Source organism: Antedon bifida, chromosome 4 (genome assembly GCF_963402885.1).
Source record: "Antedon bifida chromosome 4, ecAntBifi1.1, whole genome shotgun sequence".
In the NCBI taxonomy this organism is placed as follows: Eukaryota; Metazoa; Echinodermata; class Crinoidea; order Comatulida; family Antedonidae; genus Antedon; species Antedon bifida.
In genome coordinates this window covers 28,968,652-28,988,877 of record NC_136229.1, presented here as the reverse complement: position 1 = coordinate 28,988,877, position 20,226 = coordinate 28,968,652, and the positions used below count along the sequence as shown (strand labels likewise).

The 20,226-nt window shown below is 31.8% G+C and overlaps 3 protein-coding genes across 5 annotated transcripts in view; all 3 read left to right on the top strand.

The window, feature by feature from the left end:
* Positions 1–219: 219 nt before the first annotated feature.
* On the top strand, positions 220–20,071 carry LOC144840229 (uncharacterized). 3 transcript variants are annotated; one of them, XM_078695973.1, is made up of 5 exons: positions 220–1,875; positions 1,933–1,994; positions 2,115–2,419; positions 18,570–19,195; positions 19,253–20,071. In XM_078695973.1, the coding sequence occupies exons 1-5, from the start codon at positions 503–505 to the stop codon at positions 19,851–19,853; spliced, it is 2,967 nt and encodes a 988-aa protein (XP_078552099.1). In that variant the 5' UTR covers positions 220–502; the 3' UTR covers positions 19,854–20,071. The 3 variants fall into 3 exon arrangements, with proteins under 3 accessions (XP_078552099.1, XP_078552098.1, XP_078552097.1); XM_078695972.1 differs by having other exon boundaries at positions 1,933–2,419; XM_078695971.1 differs by having other exon boundaries at positions 220–2,419.
* LOC144841249 (uncharacterized) lies at positions 4,746–12,964 on the top strand. The gene is made up of 4 exons (XM_078697510.1): positions 4,746–4,841; positions 5,609–6,871; positions 7,337–7,341; positions 9,839–12,964. Exons 2-4 carry the CDS (start codon positions 5,696–5,698, stop codon positions 11,598–11,600), a joined length of 2,943 nt encoding a protein of 980 aa, XP_078553636.1. The 5' UTR covers positions 4,746–4,841; positions 5,609–5,695; the 3' UTR covers positions 11,601–12,964.
* LOC144839312 (uncharacterized) overlaps positions 8,450–20,226 on the top strand; it is a 36,848-nt gene continuing 25,071 nt past the window's right edge. The window contains exon 1 of the mRNA XM_078694627.1: positions 8,450–8,526. The gene's annotated coding sequence lies outside the window, so the exon portion shown is untranslated. The remainder of the gene's footprint in view (positions 8,527–20,226) is intronic.

Here is a 20,226-nt window from a genome sequence, read left to right as displayed (position 1 = left end):
ATACATAATAGGTAAGTACCAGGATTTTGTTGTGTATTTTTGTTGTTTAAATGCAATTGCACTAAACAGTAACTTGTGTGTACATTTTAGTGTAGTAAGTTGTTGATTCCGTAAGTTGTTTAAAAATGTTTATATAGTTATAGTTATATGGTTACATATACATACATTTATTACTTTAAATCTTCCATACTGTACGATCCTTTAGGCCGGTACGGTACTAGGCTCCTTCAAGCCTAGCTAGAGTAGTCGATCGATCCAAACCCACGAGTTTTGTGATGAACAGTGCATGTTTGCTCTATGTTATTACCTACTTTACTACTCCCTTATTCAGTATATGCCACGCTGTACTTTTGGTACATTTTATTTATATTTATTAGATTTTTTTAATTTACAGTACAGTAGGCCTATAATTATGAAGAAATGTCATCGCAATTAGGACGAACTCAACAACAACATTAACTTTTGAAAATCATTAAAAAAAGATTTGTTATTGAACATCAGCATGAAGTTCAAATGTGAACACTGTGGAGATAAATTTGAGTTAAGTGATTTGAAGGAGCATTTAGGAATACATGTGCGTTTTAAAGATTTCAAATGTGAAACCACAAACGATGTTGAGCCACAAGATGAGACACCATATGAGAAAGAAGGTGAGAATTTGGAAATAAACGCTGCCATAGAAACTTCATATAAATGTAAACATTGTGGGAAGCAATTTGAACAAAAAGAAGATTTGAAAAAACATTTGCAAATACACACAGAAGAGAAACCATATGAATGTGAACAATGTAATAAAAGATTTAAACAGAATGCGAATTTGAAAAAACATATGAGAATTCACACAGGAGAGACACCATATGAATGTGAGCATTGTGAGAAAAAATTTAAAGAAAGAGGGAATTTGAACAAACATTTGCGTTTACACTCAGAAGAGACACCGTACGAATGTGAACATTGTGGTAAAAAATTTAAATGTAGCGAGAATTTGAAAAAACATTTGAGAATGCACACAGGAGAAAAACCTTATGAATGTGAACATTGTGGGAAGAAATTTGCACATAGCGGGGAAATGAAAATTCATGTCAGAATTCACACAGGAGAGACACCATATGAATGTGAACAATGTGGGAAGAAATTTGCAGCTAATGGTTATTTAAAAAACCATCTGAGAGTACATACTGGAGAAAAACCATTTGAATGTAAATATTGTTCAAAGAAATTTAGCTCTAAAAAATATTTAACAGTACACACACGATTACACACAGGAGAGCAACTATATGAATGTGAATATTGTGGGAAGAAAATTAACAATAAAGAAAACTGGAGAAAACATGTGATGCTACACACAGGAGAGAGACCATATGAATGTGAACATTGTGGAAAGAAATTTAGAGGTAATGGAAATTTAAAATTACATTTGAGAATTCACACTGGAGAGAAACCATATGAATGTGAATATTGTGGGAAGAAATTTAACGATAAAGGACAATTGAGAAAACATGTGATGATACACACAGGAGAGAGACCATATGGATGTGAGCATTGTGGAAAGAAATTTAGAGGCAATAAAAATTTAAAATCACATTTGAGAATTCACACTAGAGAGAAACCATTTGAATGTGAACATCACAATACAATAGCGCCACCATCTCATAAATGGGAACTGAACAATACAGCTAATGTAAATTTAAAATCACCTTTGAAAATACTCAGAGCGACACCATCTGGATCTTATGGATGTGAACAGAAATGTATAAATAATTTTATAACACACAAGAGAGAGACAGAATCTAAATGTGAACATTGTGGAATAAAATTCGAAACTATTGAACATTTAAAATCGCATTTGAGAATACACATAAAAAAGGAAATACCGTCTTATGAATGTGAACAGAAATGTATAACTAATTTTATAACATACAAGAGAGATACACCATATGAAATGGATTGTAAAGAAGAGACACCATATGGAATGGAACATAAAAGAGAGACACCTTATGAACTCGAACATAAAAGAGAGACACTATATGGAATGGAACATAAAAGAGAGACACCATATGAACTAGAACATAAAAGAGAGACACTATATGGAATGGAACATAAAAGAGAGACACCATATGGAATGGAACATAGAAGAGAGACACCATATGGAATGGAACATAAAGGGAAGACACCATATGGAATAGAACATAAAGAAAATACACCACATGAGATAGAACATAAAGGAGATATACCATATGAAATGGAACATAAAGGCGATATACCATATGAAATGGAACATAAAGGAGAGCCACCATATGAAATGGAATATAAAGGAGAGATACCATATGAATTTGAACATACAGGAGAGACATCATATGGAATGGAACATTTAATACACAGAACACAGACACCATATGAAATGGAACAATTAATAGGCCTACACACAGGAGAAACACCATATGAAATGGGAACATTGTGGGACCGAATTTAACCAGAATGACAATTACATTATACTATTTATTTAGTTTACTAGGGGCCATATAAAGTTGATCCCACTGCCGTAACTACACTTAGGCCTACTAATGTTTATCGCAGTGACTATCTCAAATAACTTCATCCGTTCAGTAGTATAACTTTTTACCTGATCCTTTATTATTTTACTGTAAATATATTTAGAAGAATACATTGGTTAGATAATGTTTAAACTATAAGTTACTAATACTGTAAAAATGTATTTTCCCCCAAACCGGTTAAAATCAATCAAAAACACATTGTCTTCCAGACAATTTGACAATTGTTTGCTTTAGCTTACAGTTTTTTTACGTTAATATTTTTTTTCCGATCCAATTTGTGGTGAATAGTGAAGTGAATAACTATTATGTAACATTAAAATGGCATATTCAACAAAACATTTAACAAAATTATTTTTTTCAGATTCAAAATATACCTTTAAACAATTAATTAATTTGTGCAGACATATGTCTTTTTTTCGTTTATAAACAATTAGCGTCATTATGACAGGGTACAGATGATGGTTGAAGTTAAACATGTTTGACATTAAATCTTTCGTTTTTTGATCATTTTTCTTTGTCTTTTTGTTTCAATTTAAAACAAGGCCATATAGATGGCTGCAGTCGCGTGCTCAAGTTAGTGTTTATGACCGACCGACCGACCAACCGACGGACCGACATAGTGAGCTGCACGCGACTAAAAACTTCAGTTCCTGTAATTACTACGGAGGTTGGAGAAAACGTTTGAAAATATATTCGTACGTTAATGAAAAGCGGAATAATATATAATTTTTCTACATATTTGCAAGACGTTCAGCGTACATTCGAACACTGTAGCCTACCTTTTACAATTATTATAACAATTGATAACGTAACAAAAGTCAACCACTAAAGTAACAAGGCCAACAGCCATAAGTCGCGTGCTCTCAGAAAAAAATGAACTTTAAAAAAGTAATGTACTTTAAAACTTGTCTGTACATCAAAACAGTTCAAAAAGTACAGCAAAGCGATAAAACGCATAGTGATACCGGACCGACAGACAGACCGTGTGTGTGTGTCTATTTTCTAGTATTTGTTTCTTCTGTTGGATATTAATGGTGCTAAATCTTTTACATGAACGGAAGATGGAATCGTATTAATAGTAATAAAAGAGTATGCAAATTATGATGAATATATTTAACTTTCGTTTGTCCCTTTTATTCAGATATTAGAACTAAATATATGTTTTCCTTTAATTCAAATAACACAAATTGAAATATTTTATCGTTGTCTGCTACAAATACTAATCTAGTGTTGTTTTAATTTAGACGTTCTAAAAGGAAAGCATGATGGTCAAATGAACAATGTGTAAGTTTATTTGTAGTTATTTGAATTACTGAAACAAATTGTAATACAGTAATTCGTATTAAAAATATATAATTTGCTATTTACCACTTTCAGCTGAATATGCCTCACTTTAGTCAAATGAACAATTTGTAAGTTTATTTGTAGTTATTTGAATTACTGAAACAAATTGTAATACTTCTTCTTCTCTAGACTTCTGGTCAAGGGCATTTATTTGTACAGCACATAGGCCAGAGGCCCGAAGTACATATTATTATATTATTTACAAAAATTAGATGCAGAAAGAAATATTTTTTTTAATGTATTTAGACATATTTTCCATTAAAGTGATATTTCTGGAAGCCATTAAAATAATGAACTTACTTTCAGAAGGGAAATTATAAAACGAAACTGGTAAAAATCATGACGTAACTCATTATAGCATAGACAAATTAACAGAAAGTGATATTCATCTTCTATCTCATTCATATGACATAATTTATATATTCTACAGTAATTCGTATTAAAAATATATAATTTGCTTTTTACCACTTTCAGCTGAATATGCCTCAGTTTGTATTGAGGGTAGGTCTAAGTGTTCAATTAAAACAGATCAGAAAATAATTTAAATATTATATTGTTCTGTTTCAAAACAAATTGACCTAATATATAATAGTCAATTAACACAACCTTTACAATTAGACACATAATCTATTCAAAATATTTTTTGAAAAAGTAGAATTTCAAAACTATTATAAAGGCGTGTATCCTACTGTATTACGCAGAACAATTTCTATTGTAGTGTTCAATCAAGTCCACCCAAATTCCTCGCCACGCCACTCTAACAATTGTTTTATGTTATTGTCCCGGTGGGTGCATTACAATCAATTAGTAAAATAATCTAATTTGCATTTACAGTCTCAACCAATCAAGCTACATTAGGTGTCTTGCCGGTCTTGCTGAAGACTTGTTTGTCCATTCCATTAATAGGCAGCAAGTGGACGACTGATGATAGACGATAATTAGGTAGGTAGGGTTGCCACAACTAAGTTTAAACGTTTATACATTTAATTGTTGCCCTTCCAAGTTTTTACGAATTGTTGTGTTTGCCTAAATTGTCTATACTCTACACCCATTTCTGTTGTTTTCTTTTTCTCCTTACTTTTTGAAAAGTTTACTTGTGTTCAACATTCTAAATACTATTAGCAGCATAAACATCGAGGGACTCAATTGAGGGACTGTGTATTAGCATAGGAAAAGAGGGTTTTCTTTCATGATTCGTACACATTTCAATAATTTAGATGTATTCACTATTTCTTTCAATTGAGGCAATCACGGTGTATAATGTTACATGTATGTATTTGGACCATGTTTCTTACGACGATACGAGTACTACAGTACTGTATATAGATTAAAAACCGGTTTTCCGATTCCCTATACATTTTCAGTGTAAATATAAATTATTCCAATTTTTAAATAACAGCGGAACCAAAAGGCAGGATATAAAAGTTGTAAAATGAAGTGATATGTCCAATATTTTACATTGAAATTGAGGGATGTGGGGAAGCGGCCTCTGGATCCATGACTTGAAAGTACCCACTGCCTCCGTTCTTCGATTCTTTCTGGACAGCTTTACCTCAGGCGGCTGGTGGATGTTGTTACATCTCCCTGGTTAAATGTACTAATGGGAACTTTTCCACTTTGATCTACGCGTACCAGTACAGTACTGACAATTACAGGGTTTATTATTTCCATTCTTTTTATATACAGTTTCTTTCCAATTTTTATTTTAGATATATGTGGAGAAATAACGACGATTGAAATTTGACTTTACTGATAAACAAAAAATAATTGATCAAGTAAAAAAGAGGAAAACCAACATGAAGTACAAATGTGAACACTGTGGAGATAAATTTGAGTTAAGTGATTTGAAGGAACATTTAGGAATACATGTGCATTTTAAAGAGTTAAAATGTGAAGACTATGATCATTTTGAACTACATGATCAAAAACGAAAAGAAATTGAGAATTTGGAAATACACACCACCGAAGAAACTTCATTTGAACATTTTGGAAATAAAGAAAATGAGAATTTGGGAATATGCACCGATGAAGAAACTTCGTATGAATGTGAACATTGTGGAATGCAATTTAACAAACTTGATGTTTTAAATAAACATTTGAAAATACACACAAGCGAGACACCATATGAATGTGAACATTGTGGAAAAAAATTTAAACAGAATGCTAATTTCAAAAAACATTTGAGAATTCACACAGGAGAAACACCATATCAATGTGAACATTGTAGGAAGAAATTTAAAGAAAGGGGGAATTTGAATAAACATTTGAGAGTACACACAGGAGAGAAACCATATGAATGTGAACATTGTGGAAAGAAATTTAGCTGCAGTCAGAATTTGAAAAAACATTTGAGAGTACACACAGGAGAAACACCATATGAATGTGAACATTGTGGAAGAAAATTTAAACAAAGTGGAGAATTAAAAGTACACGTTAGATCTCACACGGGAGAGACGCCATTTGAATGTGAACAATGTGGTAAGAAATTCAAAGCTAATGCAAATTTGAAAGATCATTTTAGAGTACATACAGAAGAGACACCATATGAATGTATATTTTGTACAAAGAAATTTAAGTCTAATGGGTCTTTAAACTCACATTTGAAATTACACACAGGAAACTTACCATATGAATGTGAACAATGTGGGAGGAAATGTGCCTCTAATGGAATATTAAAAAAACATTTGAGAATTCACAGAGAAGAAAGACCATATGGATGTGAACATTGTGGGAAGACATTTAAAACAAATGATGGATTAAAATCACATTTGAAAACACATGGAGAGCCACGGTATAAATGCGAATATTGTGGAGTGAAATACCAAGATAAAAGGTGCTTCCAAATGCATTTGGAAAGACACACAATGAGGAATGAATGGGAAAATTATATTATCAAATCCAATTGCAATGATATGTTTAACTTGCGCAGAGAAGAGACATCGTATGGTAACATTTATAACTTGCATACATTTTAAATAACATGTGAGAATACACACAGGAGAGACGCACATTGTGGACTCAATGTGTATGTTTCTATTTTTAATTTTATAGCGAATAATATTAAGATACCAGTGAATTTTAGAATACTATTAGAAATTGGGCGTTATTTATTTTTCCATTAAAAGTATTTTTCTTGTATTAAATAAGTTTTAATTTGATTGGCCTTGATTGATTTCTTGTAGGAAAGAACATCTATGAATTTTACAGCATTTTTAGGAGGTTGATGTTATGACATATAGGTTTTAAACGAATAATATTATTTTACAATAATTACATTTTAAACGGGTTTAATATTTATTGTGGTCATCTGAAGCTATAGCTACATGCTTTTTATAAGTGTCAATTTTATCACACAATGTGAATACTGTACGTTGTATTACTATTTTAAATTGTTTTATTTTTTTCTTTAATATCTGCTTCTTTTGCCCATTTTTTAGCAACAGTAGTTTTGGCCAATCACAAAAAAGTACAAGTTCTACCGTACAGTGTGTAATCTCACACAATTTCAATACTGGCATGTTACCGACTGTATTTGTTAAGTTATGTTGTTGTGAAGTGTTGGAATGATTCATTTTCGTTCTATTGTATATAGCTTTGATTTTTATTATTTATTGTTCTAATTTTGTGGCTGTAACGCTTAACCCTTTACTACAATAAATTGAAGATGTCCTATACCATCTCTATTTGCCTTTACTAATCGCACCGATTTTTCTTTACGATAGCTAAATGTGTTAAAATATATTACACAAAAGACAACACAGGCACACTTAATGTCGTTATTGCTATTTTAATTATATTTAATTTGGTATATGATGCAAAGGCAAAGTTATTCTTTATTTGCTACTTAAATTCAAAGTTACAATATTCATCACTGATCACTCAGTAGAAATTGTTATTTTCATTTGCAAGCTTGCATTAAACCCTAAGAAATAACATTTTCATAAATAGGCCTAAAGACATTTTTATAAATTTCTTAATTTAAAACAATAAAAGGCGTAGGCCTATAATTGAAAAAAGAATGAGGCCTAAAATGGATTTTTTTAAAAATAATTATAACATAGAAGAAATGTTTTTCCGATGGCTGACGGCTAGTGACAATTGAGACGGATCGCCAACTTGGTCGGTCTTCTGTAAGTTGATATATTATATGAGTAGGTTGTCCAATTTTTATTCTATCAAATCATCTTGACTTTGGTCGTCCTGGTCTCCGAGCACATTTCGATTTTTCCTTGCATCTTCTAGTAAAATTTTCGAAATAATATATATAGGCTCCTACAAAACGAAAATTATTATGAACAGAATAAATTATTCAAATGAAGAAACTCTTTGAATCTTACTATAATTTCATTTAAATCTAAACTACTAGTAGCATTCGGTTGACGTTGATTAATTCCATTGACGCCTCATGTTTGCAAGATATAACAGTAGGCCTATGCTCTTTTGGTTGAGGACACACACCACGCCACATGACACGTGGTTGGAGGAGAATAGTAGAGACACATGTGACATACACATTTCAACGGGTTGATTTCACCAAAGCATGGGGTATGACCAAAGATAGTGTTTGATTTCACTGTAAAGAGATATGTACTTACAATACTAATGATTGATTAATATTTAAGTTAAGGTAGCTAGGCTAATTACTATACAGTACTTATAGGTAGGCCTCCTATGCATGTTATTTCATGAAGTGATATTACTCAATGGTTAATTAATTTACTACCTAGCAGCTAGAATTTCGCTAGTATAGTAGTAACATGATAACCGATCAGTGCTACTGTACAGTTAGGTCGCGATTCAAATCGGCCGTGGTGGTACGTATTCGGTCGCTTCACCGATTGACTTATCTCCATGGCGAAATTTCTATTTAAAGGTTGGACGTCTCAGGCAATTAGGACATTAGGGGGTACTATATAATAAGTATTTATATCAGAGAGTTACAGTACCTGCTTTTGCTGTCCAGAATAATAATAATACAGTTTTCTTCCATAGTTAAAGAAATATTTATAATTTTTTAGGCTAGGCCTACTAAAGTATCAGTCTTTTTGCCTTTTTAGTTGTTTTTATTTGTATTACTTTAAATAAAGTTATTCACTTTTTTAGAAAAAATAAGCTAATTAATACACATAAAAAAAATAAATGATTAAATTTAACTAAAAAAACTGTCACAATCGACTTCCACAGTTGAACATTCTTACTTTAAATTATAGCTTTTAAATTAATTTTTTGGTTCAAACTGAATAAACATTAGATGGCATATTCAACACACAAATTTTAAAAAAAATTTTTATTGGGGGAAGGCTGGGTGGAAATATTTCTTTAAATAAATCAGTGACAAAAAAAATTCTCAAAACCATGATAGTCTATTATTATTATTACCGTAGTTGATTTAAAGATGTATTGTCCCCCAAAAACATGAAAAATGAAGATTAATTAAATCAGACTTTGAATATGCTATTTTGTAGTTTTAATAAAGTTAATCACCTCCGTCGAAAAAAAAACAGAAAAAAATAATGTTTTCAATTCTAAAATGACAACATAAATGGTTAAATTCAACCAAAAACCCATTGGCTGGCAGCCAATTTGACCATTTTTAGTCGCATGGACGCGACTCTATAGTTCACTATGTCGGTCTGTCTGTCTGTCGGTCCGGTATCACTATGCGTTTTATCACTTTTTTGTACTTTTTGAACTGTTTTGATGTACAGAAAAGTTTTAAAGTACATACTTTTTGAAAATTCATTTTTTTCTGAGAGCACGCGACTTATGGCTGTTGGCCTTGTTTGTTTTTTCAGTTAAATACATTTTCTTTCCATCCAATTTTTGGTCAAAGTGGTTAAATATTATGTTACATTAAAATGGCATATTCCAACAAAAAAATGTGTTAAAATTATTTTTTCAGGGGGACAATACATCTTTAACAACATATTTTCTTTCAGAATTACACAATACAACATGAAATATAAATGTGAACACTGTGGAGTTAAGTTGGAATTCAGTGACTTGAAAGAACATTTAGGATTACACACTCATTCTAAAGAAATAAAATGTGAGCTCTGTGAAGATACAATTGCCAAGCGTAAGCTACATAACGAGATACCATATAAATGTGAGCATGAGAAAGAAGGAAATCGGAATTTGAAAAAACATTTGAGCACAAACACAGGAGAGACACCATATGAATGTGAACATGAGAAGGAAGGAAATAGGAATTTGAAAAAACATTTGAGAACAAACACAGGAGAGACACCATATGAATGTGAACATGAGAAGGAAGGAAATAGGAATTTGAAAAAACATTTGAGCACAAACACAGGAGAGACACCATATGAATGTGAGTATGAGAAGGAAGGAAATAGGAATTTGAAAAAACATTTGAGTACAAACACAGGAGAGACACCATATGAATGTGAGCATGAGAAGGAAGGAAATAGGAATTTGAAAAAACATTTGAGCACAAACACAAGAGAGACACCATATGAATGTGAACATTGCGGGAAGAAATTCAAATGGAAGTCAACTTTGAAAACACATTTGAGAACACACAAAAGAGAGACACTATATGAATGTCAAAATTGTGCAAAGAAATTTAAACACAGCTGGAATTGGAAAATGAATTTGAGAAAACACACAAGAGAGACACAATATGAATGTGAACATTCTGGTAAGAAATTTCAACAAAATGGAAATTTAAAGATTCGTTTGAGAAAACACACAGGAGAGACACCATATGATTGTGAAAAAGAGAAGGAAGGAAATCGGAATTTAAAAAAACATTTGAGTACAAACACAGGAGAGACACCGTATGAATGTGAGCATGAGAAGGAAGGAAATCAGAATTTGAAAAAACATTTGAGCACAAACACAGGAGAGACACCATATGAATGTGAACATGAGAAGGAAGGAAATCGGAATTTGAAAAAACATTTGAGCACAAACACAGGAGAGACACCATATGAATGTGAGCATGAGAAGGAAGGGAATCGGAATTTGAAAAAACATTTGAGCACAAACACAGGAGAGACACCATATGAATGTGAGCATGGTGGTAAGAAATTTAAACACAATGGAAATTTAGAGATTCGTTTGAGAAAATACACAGGAGAGACACCATATGATTGTAAACATGGTGGTAAGAAATTGAAACAAAATGGAAATCGGAAACATTTGAGAAAGCACACAGGAGAGACACCATATGAATGTGAACATTGTGGGAAGAAATTTAAAGAAAGTGGAAGTTTGAAGATACATTTGAGAACACACACTAGAGAGACACCATATGAATGTAAACATTGTGGTAAGAAATTTAAACAAAATTGGGATTTGAAAAGACATTTGAGAACACACACTAGAGAGACACCATATGAATGTGAACATTGTGGTAAGAAATTTAAACTAAATGGAAATTTGAAGATTCATTTGAGAACACACACAAGAGAGACACCATATGAATGTGAACATTGTGGTAAGAAATTTAAACAAAATTGGGATTTGAAAAGACATTTGAGAACACACACAGGAGAGACACCATATGAATGTGAACATTGTGGTAAGAAATTTAAACTAAATGGAAATTTGAAGATTCATTTGAGAACACACACAAGAGAGACACCATATGAATGTGAACATTGTGGACAGAAATTTAAACAAGATGGAAATTTGAAAAGACATTTGAGAATACACACAGGAGAGACACCATAAGAATGTAAACGTTGTGGGAAGACATTTAAACAGAATAGAGATTTGAAAATGAGAATGCACACAGGATAGACCATTCTTATGGGAAGAAATATGATCAAAGGGGTGATTTGAAAAGACATTTGAGAACAAAATGTAAGAAACACACCAAAACAAAACAGTGTGGGGAAAAATAAACAAAATGAATGCACTCAGATAATTAGTGATGTACTACAGTAGGCAAAATATTTTGTCACATAAAGTTTGATAGCGTAGACAGATCTTTAGAGCAACAAAAGAATATAAATTTTGTGGGGAAATAATTGTACTTTGAACACACAGTGGTGATTTGAAGGAACATTTTAGAATACAGACAAGATAATAATAATAATTTGAAAAGACATGTGAGAATACACACGAGAGAGAATTAATAGGTTAAGTTTGAATATTGTTGGGGAAAAATAAACAGAAATATTTATTTCAGATAAACGAGTTACTATAATGCAGTACTCAATAATTTGAGCCATAATAATTGAAGAATATAATTATGTAGATTAGTGTATTCCCTGATACAAAAACTAATACATTGAAGTTTATGAAGAGTTTTAAAGATTTAATACTATAAAATAATGTCAATCAAACAAATCAAACAAAAAATATAAATAATAAACCATTCCCATAAAGTGAGAATTTTGAAAAAACATTTTAGAACTTGCACAATGAATCTGAATATTGTGAGAATAAAAAACATTTGAAAATATACACTGCAGAGACACAACACAATTTAAATGAAATTTGTGGAAAGAGATTTAAAACTAATATTCAACATTTAAAATTACATTTGAGGATACACACAAGAGAGAAAACATACTTTACTGTATAAATGTTAATGTTCTGTGTGTTGCTGTTTTTTGTTTTGTTTAAAGTACACACACACTTTCAATTCTAAATGTACACTCTTTTACTTAGTTAGTAAATTGTTGTTTTAACATCTATTATAGTACTATGATACCTAGGACTTGATTATTGTATTATTTTACTTTATTATAACATTATATATTTTTGGTTTTGTTTACACATTTTTTTCAAAATTTATAATAAACCCTTACTATGATTTATAATGTACAGTAGCCTCCCTATGTAATAAAGCCTTTCTATGATTTTTAATTCAAAGTAAGAGTTTTCTTTTATAGTCGGTTCATTTTTGTAACAATAAAATCAAGTTTTATTCATATTATATATTCAAGGTACTGTATAATATACTATTTTCTGTGTGTATATTTGTAAACACATGGCGACACAACAGGGATAGATAGATAGTATTTTGTATTTTATTTTTTTATGTTGAAGTTGAGGTATTGAGCAGAGGTACACTATAGGTTATGTTTTGGAAAAAAGTGTATACTGTAGTCATTAGAATTTTAAAGTGCTGTAGTTATATTATAGATAACTGATTTTTCTGCAGTTTTACAATCGATCAGATATATTCGATTCAAAACTTGTTGTTACGTGTTGTCAAAAGAATTGACACAACAATGTAACACTCAATCCAGAGAGTAACAACTCTCTTCTAAATCCAATTATTTAATTAAAGTGGAATTTCAATACAATTCTACATAATTGGCGTTATACAGTATACTGTAAAGGCAGTAACGATCCACTATTAGAGCTCTATATAAAGCCTTTCCCCACCCACTCTACACAATGGTAGAGTGGGTCGGTTATAATGTCTAGGGTCGTTACTCAACAAGTACTCTTACGGCATCTAAGTAGATCATTCAATTTGCATAATTATTATACTCTCAACCAATCAAATACCGTAAATAAGTACTTGTCTGTCAGTCTATGATCCCATTTATTGCTGAGGAATGCCATTCATTTGTATACATTGGCAGCGAGGGAACGACTGAGGAAGACGATAATTATCATTGAGGTAGGTACACGTTCCTAAACTGAAATATTGATTTGAATGTTTGAATTACCTCACTAAGTAAGTGGACATACTGAGAAGAAGACCACGGAGAAAGAGGCGCGCCTAGGTAGGTAAAAAATACTTATTTTATCATATTTTTACATTCACAAATAAAAGACTATCTTGTTATTAAATCCTATATTACAAGTTGTACTCTTATATTTTGTACATAATTATAATTAGTTTCTTGTAATACGCCTATTAAATCTAGGTGTAAGTCGAGGTGGCCGAAAACGGCACCTGATCCATCACTTTTTATTGATTTCACATTCTTTTATTTCACTTACTCTCCCAAGTCTAGAGTAGGTACTGTCATAGAGAAAAGCTTTCAAATAATTATTAGGGCATGATATTACGATACAAATAAAAGTAATACATAAAATAGAACACAATTTTGTATATGTATTTATATTATGTCGTTATTTTTAAAGATTATTTTATCCGATTTTGTTTGTAGTGCTGACACTTTCATTTCAAAGGAGCATAATTAATTAATGACTCGATTCGGTACACACATTTGGGCCGAAACGTACCACTTTGTTGGCCGAAAGGTCACTTTAGACCAAATCAACGATTGTTAATTGTTATGTTAATTTACATTTTCTGTGGTATTTATCAAGTATAGGCTAATATATATGGCCTTGTTAAAGGTGTTTGAACCAATTGGCAATCAATCCAAACAAATATTAGCGGTATACCCAGGGCGGTATACGACAATAGTGCATTTTTTATTAACTAACTACATGTATTGGATGGATTGTTTTCGTAAAATTTAAAAAGTAATATTCATGTTCTGTGCCTGATGTGGGAAGGGATGTATAAAAAATGATGTTAGGGCGTTATCACATGCACTAATTGGTTTGGCTGATTTATATTCAATACAATTACTTTTCCCATGGAGTATATATAGTCGTGAAGTTAGTAATATAAAGTCGACCAACAGTTATTTCGCCCTTTGCCTTTGTATAAGCCTATTCACAAAGCCTATAGCCAGAAAAAACTGTATTCATAAATTCACTAAGCCTACTGTAATTTTCACCATTGTCATTTTTAGATTTGCAGTCTATGATTATGTAGAAATCGAAAAGACGAATCAAAGATACAACTTCATTAAAAACAATTTAACAAGTAAGCATCATAAAAAAAGGATTGTTATTGAACATCAATATGAAATTTAAATGTCTGTCCCGTATGCGATATTACATATTACCTCGTTTTTTGTTTCCAAGGCGTTCTATACTTTTTGTTTGGGATCGTCCCACTTTTATTTCTTCAACAATAAAATATTTCCATTTACATACATTATTTCCTGTTTGAGAATGCCATTTTTAAAACCGTATTTTGAAGAACGGTATTTTCAAGCCAGCAGAAAAGGGTCCAAAAGGAACCAATTTTTAAAAGCTCCAATTGATTCCGGTCTCGATCGTCGAACACCTGTTCGTGGATGGACCAATTTTAGCTGCAACACGATCTTTTTAAGTATAACCGGCTTCGCTTTTAAATGTTCAGAAGAAGCACGATCATCTAAGCTACTCTGTGGGTAGTAATGACATCATTATAACCAAACATATATGAAATGTCACCAAGCGAGAAACTGGTTTGTTTTAGTAAAAATTAGGAGGCAAACATTCTGTGCAAACATTACATTCTTCTAATATATTATACAAATCTGTGTTTGAAAAGTAGGCCTAAGTAAGAAATCACCTTGTATTTATGCCTATAATAGTTTCAACATCTTTCTAATGATAATTTCCATCGCTTATTTCTTATATCACTTTAGACTTGGAGTGCAGGTTTAAATGTTAAATATCAGCAACTGGCAGTTACTAACATTGGATTAATGTTATGTGTATTTTAAGCATTTAAAATAATGATAAAGTTAAAACCATAGATTAGTTATAATGTTTCATTCTTTTCTTAGTCAGGGCTTGTAACAATATACAATGATTTTATTACCTTCATTTTTAAAATCTTTTGTTTAATTAAATTCTTGACTACGTCACGTCCACGTTTCAATAGTCTCGGCCAATCAAAGTACAGTAGGCCAACTATGTGTTTGTCAGCCATTATTTCCGCCTGGTCTGAGTGGATGAAGGCCACTACTACTTTATTTGTTCATTGTTATTTTTATGCAGGCAGCGAAAGAACTGGACAAAGACTGGGAACGGCATGGTAGGTACAACCACAACTTAATTGTTTTATGTATTTTTTTCCATTCACAATGTGTACAATTTAGTGCGGTTTGTTTTTCTTGTGTTTTTTTTATACGTTTACGATGGTTTTCGTAGCTAACTCGAAATAGTGAGAGGGAAGTCATGATTCAACGTCTAAATAATTATAACTCCATGATTTAATAATCATCAAGCCAACAAGCTTGTCAACAATACACAAACAAAAATGGTATATTCAACAAAAATGTATTTTTTGCTTTCATTAAAATTGTAATGTAATTATCAATAATGGCCTTGGGTCGTTATCAAACTGCACTTTTAAAGTTATTCAATTCAATTCAATTCAATTTCATTTTATTTCGGAAATATCATCCATATAAATAAACTTATAAACCATAAAACTAAACTTAAGTATATAGAATGCTTCTCCATCTACAATACATTTTGGAGTTATGGAGCATATGTTTGCAAACACAAGCAACAAGGATGTTACCACTATTCAACATACGTTGCATGAAACTATAGGTAGATTTTCGCATGTACTCGTTAAAGGAAGGAACACCATGTTCAATAAACATTGCACTGGCACTACTACTTCTAGAGACATTAAGTATACGGCGCAGAGCATTATTGTAGCATACATTAAGAGATCTAATATTCTTCATGCGATAGTTACACCAAAGGGCTGCACAATACATATTAATACAGTAAGATCTAAAGAGACAACATTTAACATTGGTAGAGCATTTCATAAATTTACGATTGAGTGAGTTGCTTCTAATACACAAAGACCTGTACTGACTTTGAATGTCGGCCTCATCACTGCAATCACACATAAGAATATGACCAAGACAAGATAACCTTTCTCAACATAAGCAAGTTTTTTACCAAAAAGTTTAGTAATAGAATTACCTTCAAGTTTGCAAGTACGAGGACAGAAACGCATACAAAAAGATTTCTTATCATTAAATAAAACATCATTCTCTTGCGAAAACTCTTCACAAACATGTATCAATAGCTGGAGACCAGCAACAGAAGGAGCAAGTAGAACAAGATCATCCGCATAACTAAGATGATTCAAGATAATGTTTCTACATTGGCAACCCTGACACAAACCACTTAGTCTACAATTTAGAGTACTAATATATATGTTATAAAGGAGAGGGGACATAACCCCACCCTGTCTAACTCCATTGGATACTGTAAATGGATTTGAAACAGAGTTTCCCCAACGTATCACAAAACTCTGTTTCTCATACCAACATTTGAGCAATTTAACAATACAAAGATTAATACCATTGTTAATGAGCTTATTATAAAGAGTCCAGTGATTGACTCGATCAAAAGCCTTACTGGCATCCAGAAAGCAGGCAAAAACTGGACTACCATTTCTATTGTAGTAGTCAATTACATGTTTTAAATTGGTTGGTCAATTATTTGCCTATAGTCTCGGCCAATCAAATTTAAGTACTGTACAGCATAGTCTAATTGTTATAGGTGTTTTTTCTTTGTTAGAATATCCTTGGATAAAACTGTTGTTTGCTAAGTTTTAAGCAGGCAGTGAAACAAACAATGGCAATCACTGAGAAGACGGCAGTATTATACATAATAGGTAAGTACCAGGATTTTGTTGTGTATTTTTGTTGTTTAAATGCAATTGCACTAAACAGTAACTTGTGTGTACATTTTAGTGTAGTAAGTTGTTGATTCCGTAAGTTGTTTAAAAATGTTTATATAGTTATAGTTATATGGTTACATATACATACATTTATTACTATAAATCTTCCATACTGTACGATCCTTTAGGCCGGTACGGTACTAGGCTCCTTCAAGCCTAGCTAGAGTAGTCGATCGATCCAAACCCACGAGTTTTGTGATGAACAGTGCATGTTTGCTCTATGTTATTACCTACTTTACTACTCCCTTATTCAGTATATGCCACGCTGTACTTTTGGTACATTTTATTTATATTTATTAGATTTTTTTAATTTACAGTACAGTAGGCCTATAATTATGAAGAAATGTCATCGCAATTAGGACGAACTCAACAACAACATTAACTTTTGAAAATCATTAAAAAAAGATTTGTTATTGAACATCAGCATGAAGTTCAAATGTGAACACTGTGGAGATAAATTTGAGTTAAGTGATTTGAAGGAGCATTTAGGAATACATGTGCGTTTTAAAGATTTCAAATGTGAAACCACAAACGATGTTGAGCCACAAGATGAGACACCATATGAGAAAGAAGGTGAGAATTTGGAAATAAACGCTGCCATAGAAACTTCATATAAATGTAAACATTGTGGGAAGCAATTTGAACAAAAAGAAGATTTGAAAAAACATTTGCAAATACACACAGAAGAGAAACCATATGAATGTGAACAATGTAATAAAAGATTTAAACAGAATGCGAATTTGAAAAAACATATGAGAATTCACACAGGAGAGACACCATATGAATGTGAGCATTGTGAGAAAAAATTTAAAGAAAGAGGGAATTTGAACAAACATTTGCGTTTACACTCAGAAGAGACACCGTACGAATGTGAACATTGTGGTAAAAAATTTAAATGTAGCGAGAATTTGAAAAAACATTTGAGAATGCACACAGGAGAAAAACCTTATGAATGTGAACATTGTGGGAAGAAATTTGCACATAGCGGGGAAATGAAAATTCATGTCAGAATTCACACAGGAGAGACACCATATGAATGTGAACAATGTGGGAAGAAATTTGCAGCTAATGGTTATTTAAAAAACCATCTGAGAGTACATACTGGAGAAAAACCATTTGAATGTAAATATTGTTCAAAGAGATTTAGCTCTAAAAAATATTTAACAGTACACACACGGTTACACACAGGAGAGCAACTATATGAATGTGAATATTGTGGGAAGAAAATTAACAATAAAGAAAACTGGAGAAAACATGTGATGCTACACACAGGAGAGAGACCATATGAATGTGAGCATTGTGGAAAGAAATTTAGAGGTAATGGAAATTTAAAATTACATTTGAGAATTCACACTGGAGAGAAACCATATGAATGTGAATATTGTGGGAAGAAATTTAACGATAAAGGACAATTGAGAAAACATGTGATGCTACACACAGGAGAGAGACCATATGGATGTGAGCATTGTGGAAAGAAATTTAGAGGCAATAAAAATTTAAAATTACATTTGAGAATTCACACTAGAGAGAAACCATTTGAATGTGAACATCACAATACAATAGCGCCACCATCTCATAAATGGGAACTGAACAATACAGCTAATGTAAATTTAAAATCACCTTTGAAAATACTCAGAGCGACACCATCTGGATCTTATGGATGTGAACAGAAATGTATAAATAATTTTATAACACACAAGAGAGAGACAGAATCTAAATGTGAACATTGTGGAATAAAATTCGAAACTATTGAACATTTAAAATCGCATTTGAGAATACACATAAAAAAGGAAATACCGTCTTATGAATGTGAACAGAAATGCATAACTAATTTTATAACATACAAGAGAGATATACCATATGAAATGGATTGTAAAGAAGAGACACCATATGGAATGGAACATAAAAGAGAGACACCATATGAACTAGAACATAAAAGAGAGACACTATATGGAATGGAACATAAAAGAGAGACACCATATGAACTAGAACATAAAAGAGAGACACTATATGGAATGGAACATAAAAGAGAAACACCATATGAACTAGAACATAAAAGAGAGACACTATATGGAATGGAACATAAAAGAGAGACACCATATGGAATGGAACATAGAAGAGAGACACCATATGGAATGGAACATAAAGGGAAGACACCATATGGAATAGAACATAAAGAAAATACACCACATGAGATAGAACATAAAGGAGATATACCATATGAAATGGAACATAAAGGCGATATACTATATGAAATGGAACATAAAGGAGAGACACCATATGAAATGGAATATAAAGGAGAGATACCATATGAATTTGAACATACAGGAGAGACATCATTTGGAATGGAACATTTAATACACAGAACACAGACACCATATGAAATGGAACAATTAATAGGCCTACACACAGGAGAAACACCATATGAAATGGGAACATTGTGGGACCGAATTTAACCAGAATGACAATTACATTATACTATTAATTTAACAATATCAAGTTTACTAGGGGCCATATAAAGTTTATCCCACTGCCGTAACTACACTTGTAGGAGGGGTCGGGGGGAGGGTGTAATGTTTATCGCAGTGACTATCTCAAATAACCCCATCCGTTTAGTAGTATAGCTTTTGATCTGATCCTTACTTTTACTGTAAATATATTTAGAAGAATACATTGGTTAAAATCAATCAAATACACATTGTCTTCCAGACAATTTGACAATTGTTTGCTTTAGCTTACAGTTTTTTTACGTTAATATTTTTTTTCCGATCCAATTTGTGGTGAATAGTGAAGTGAATAACTAATATGTAACATTAAAATAGCATATTC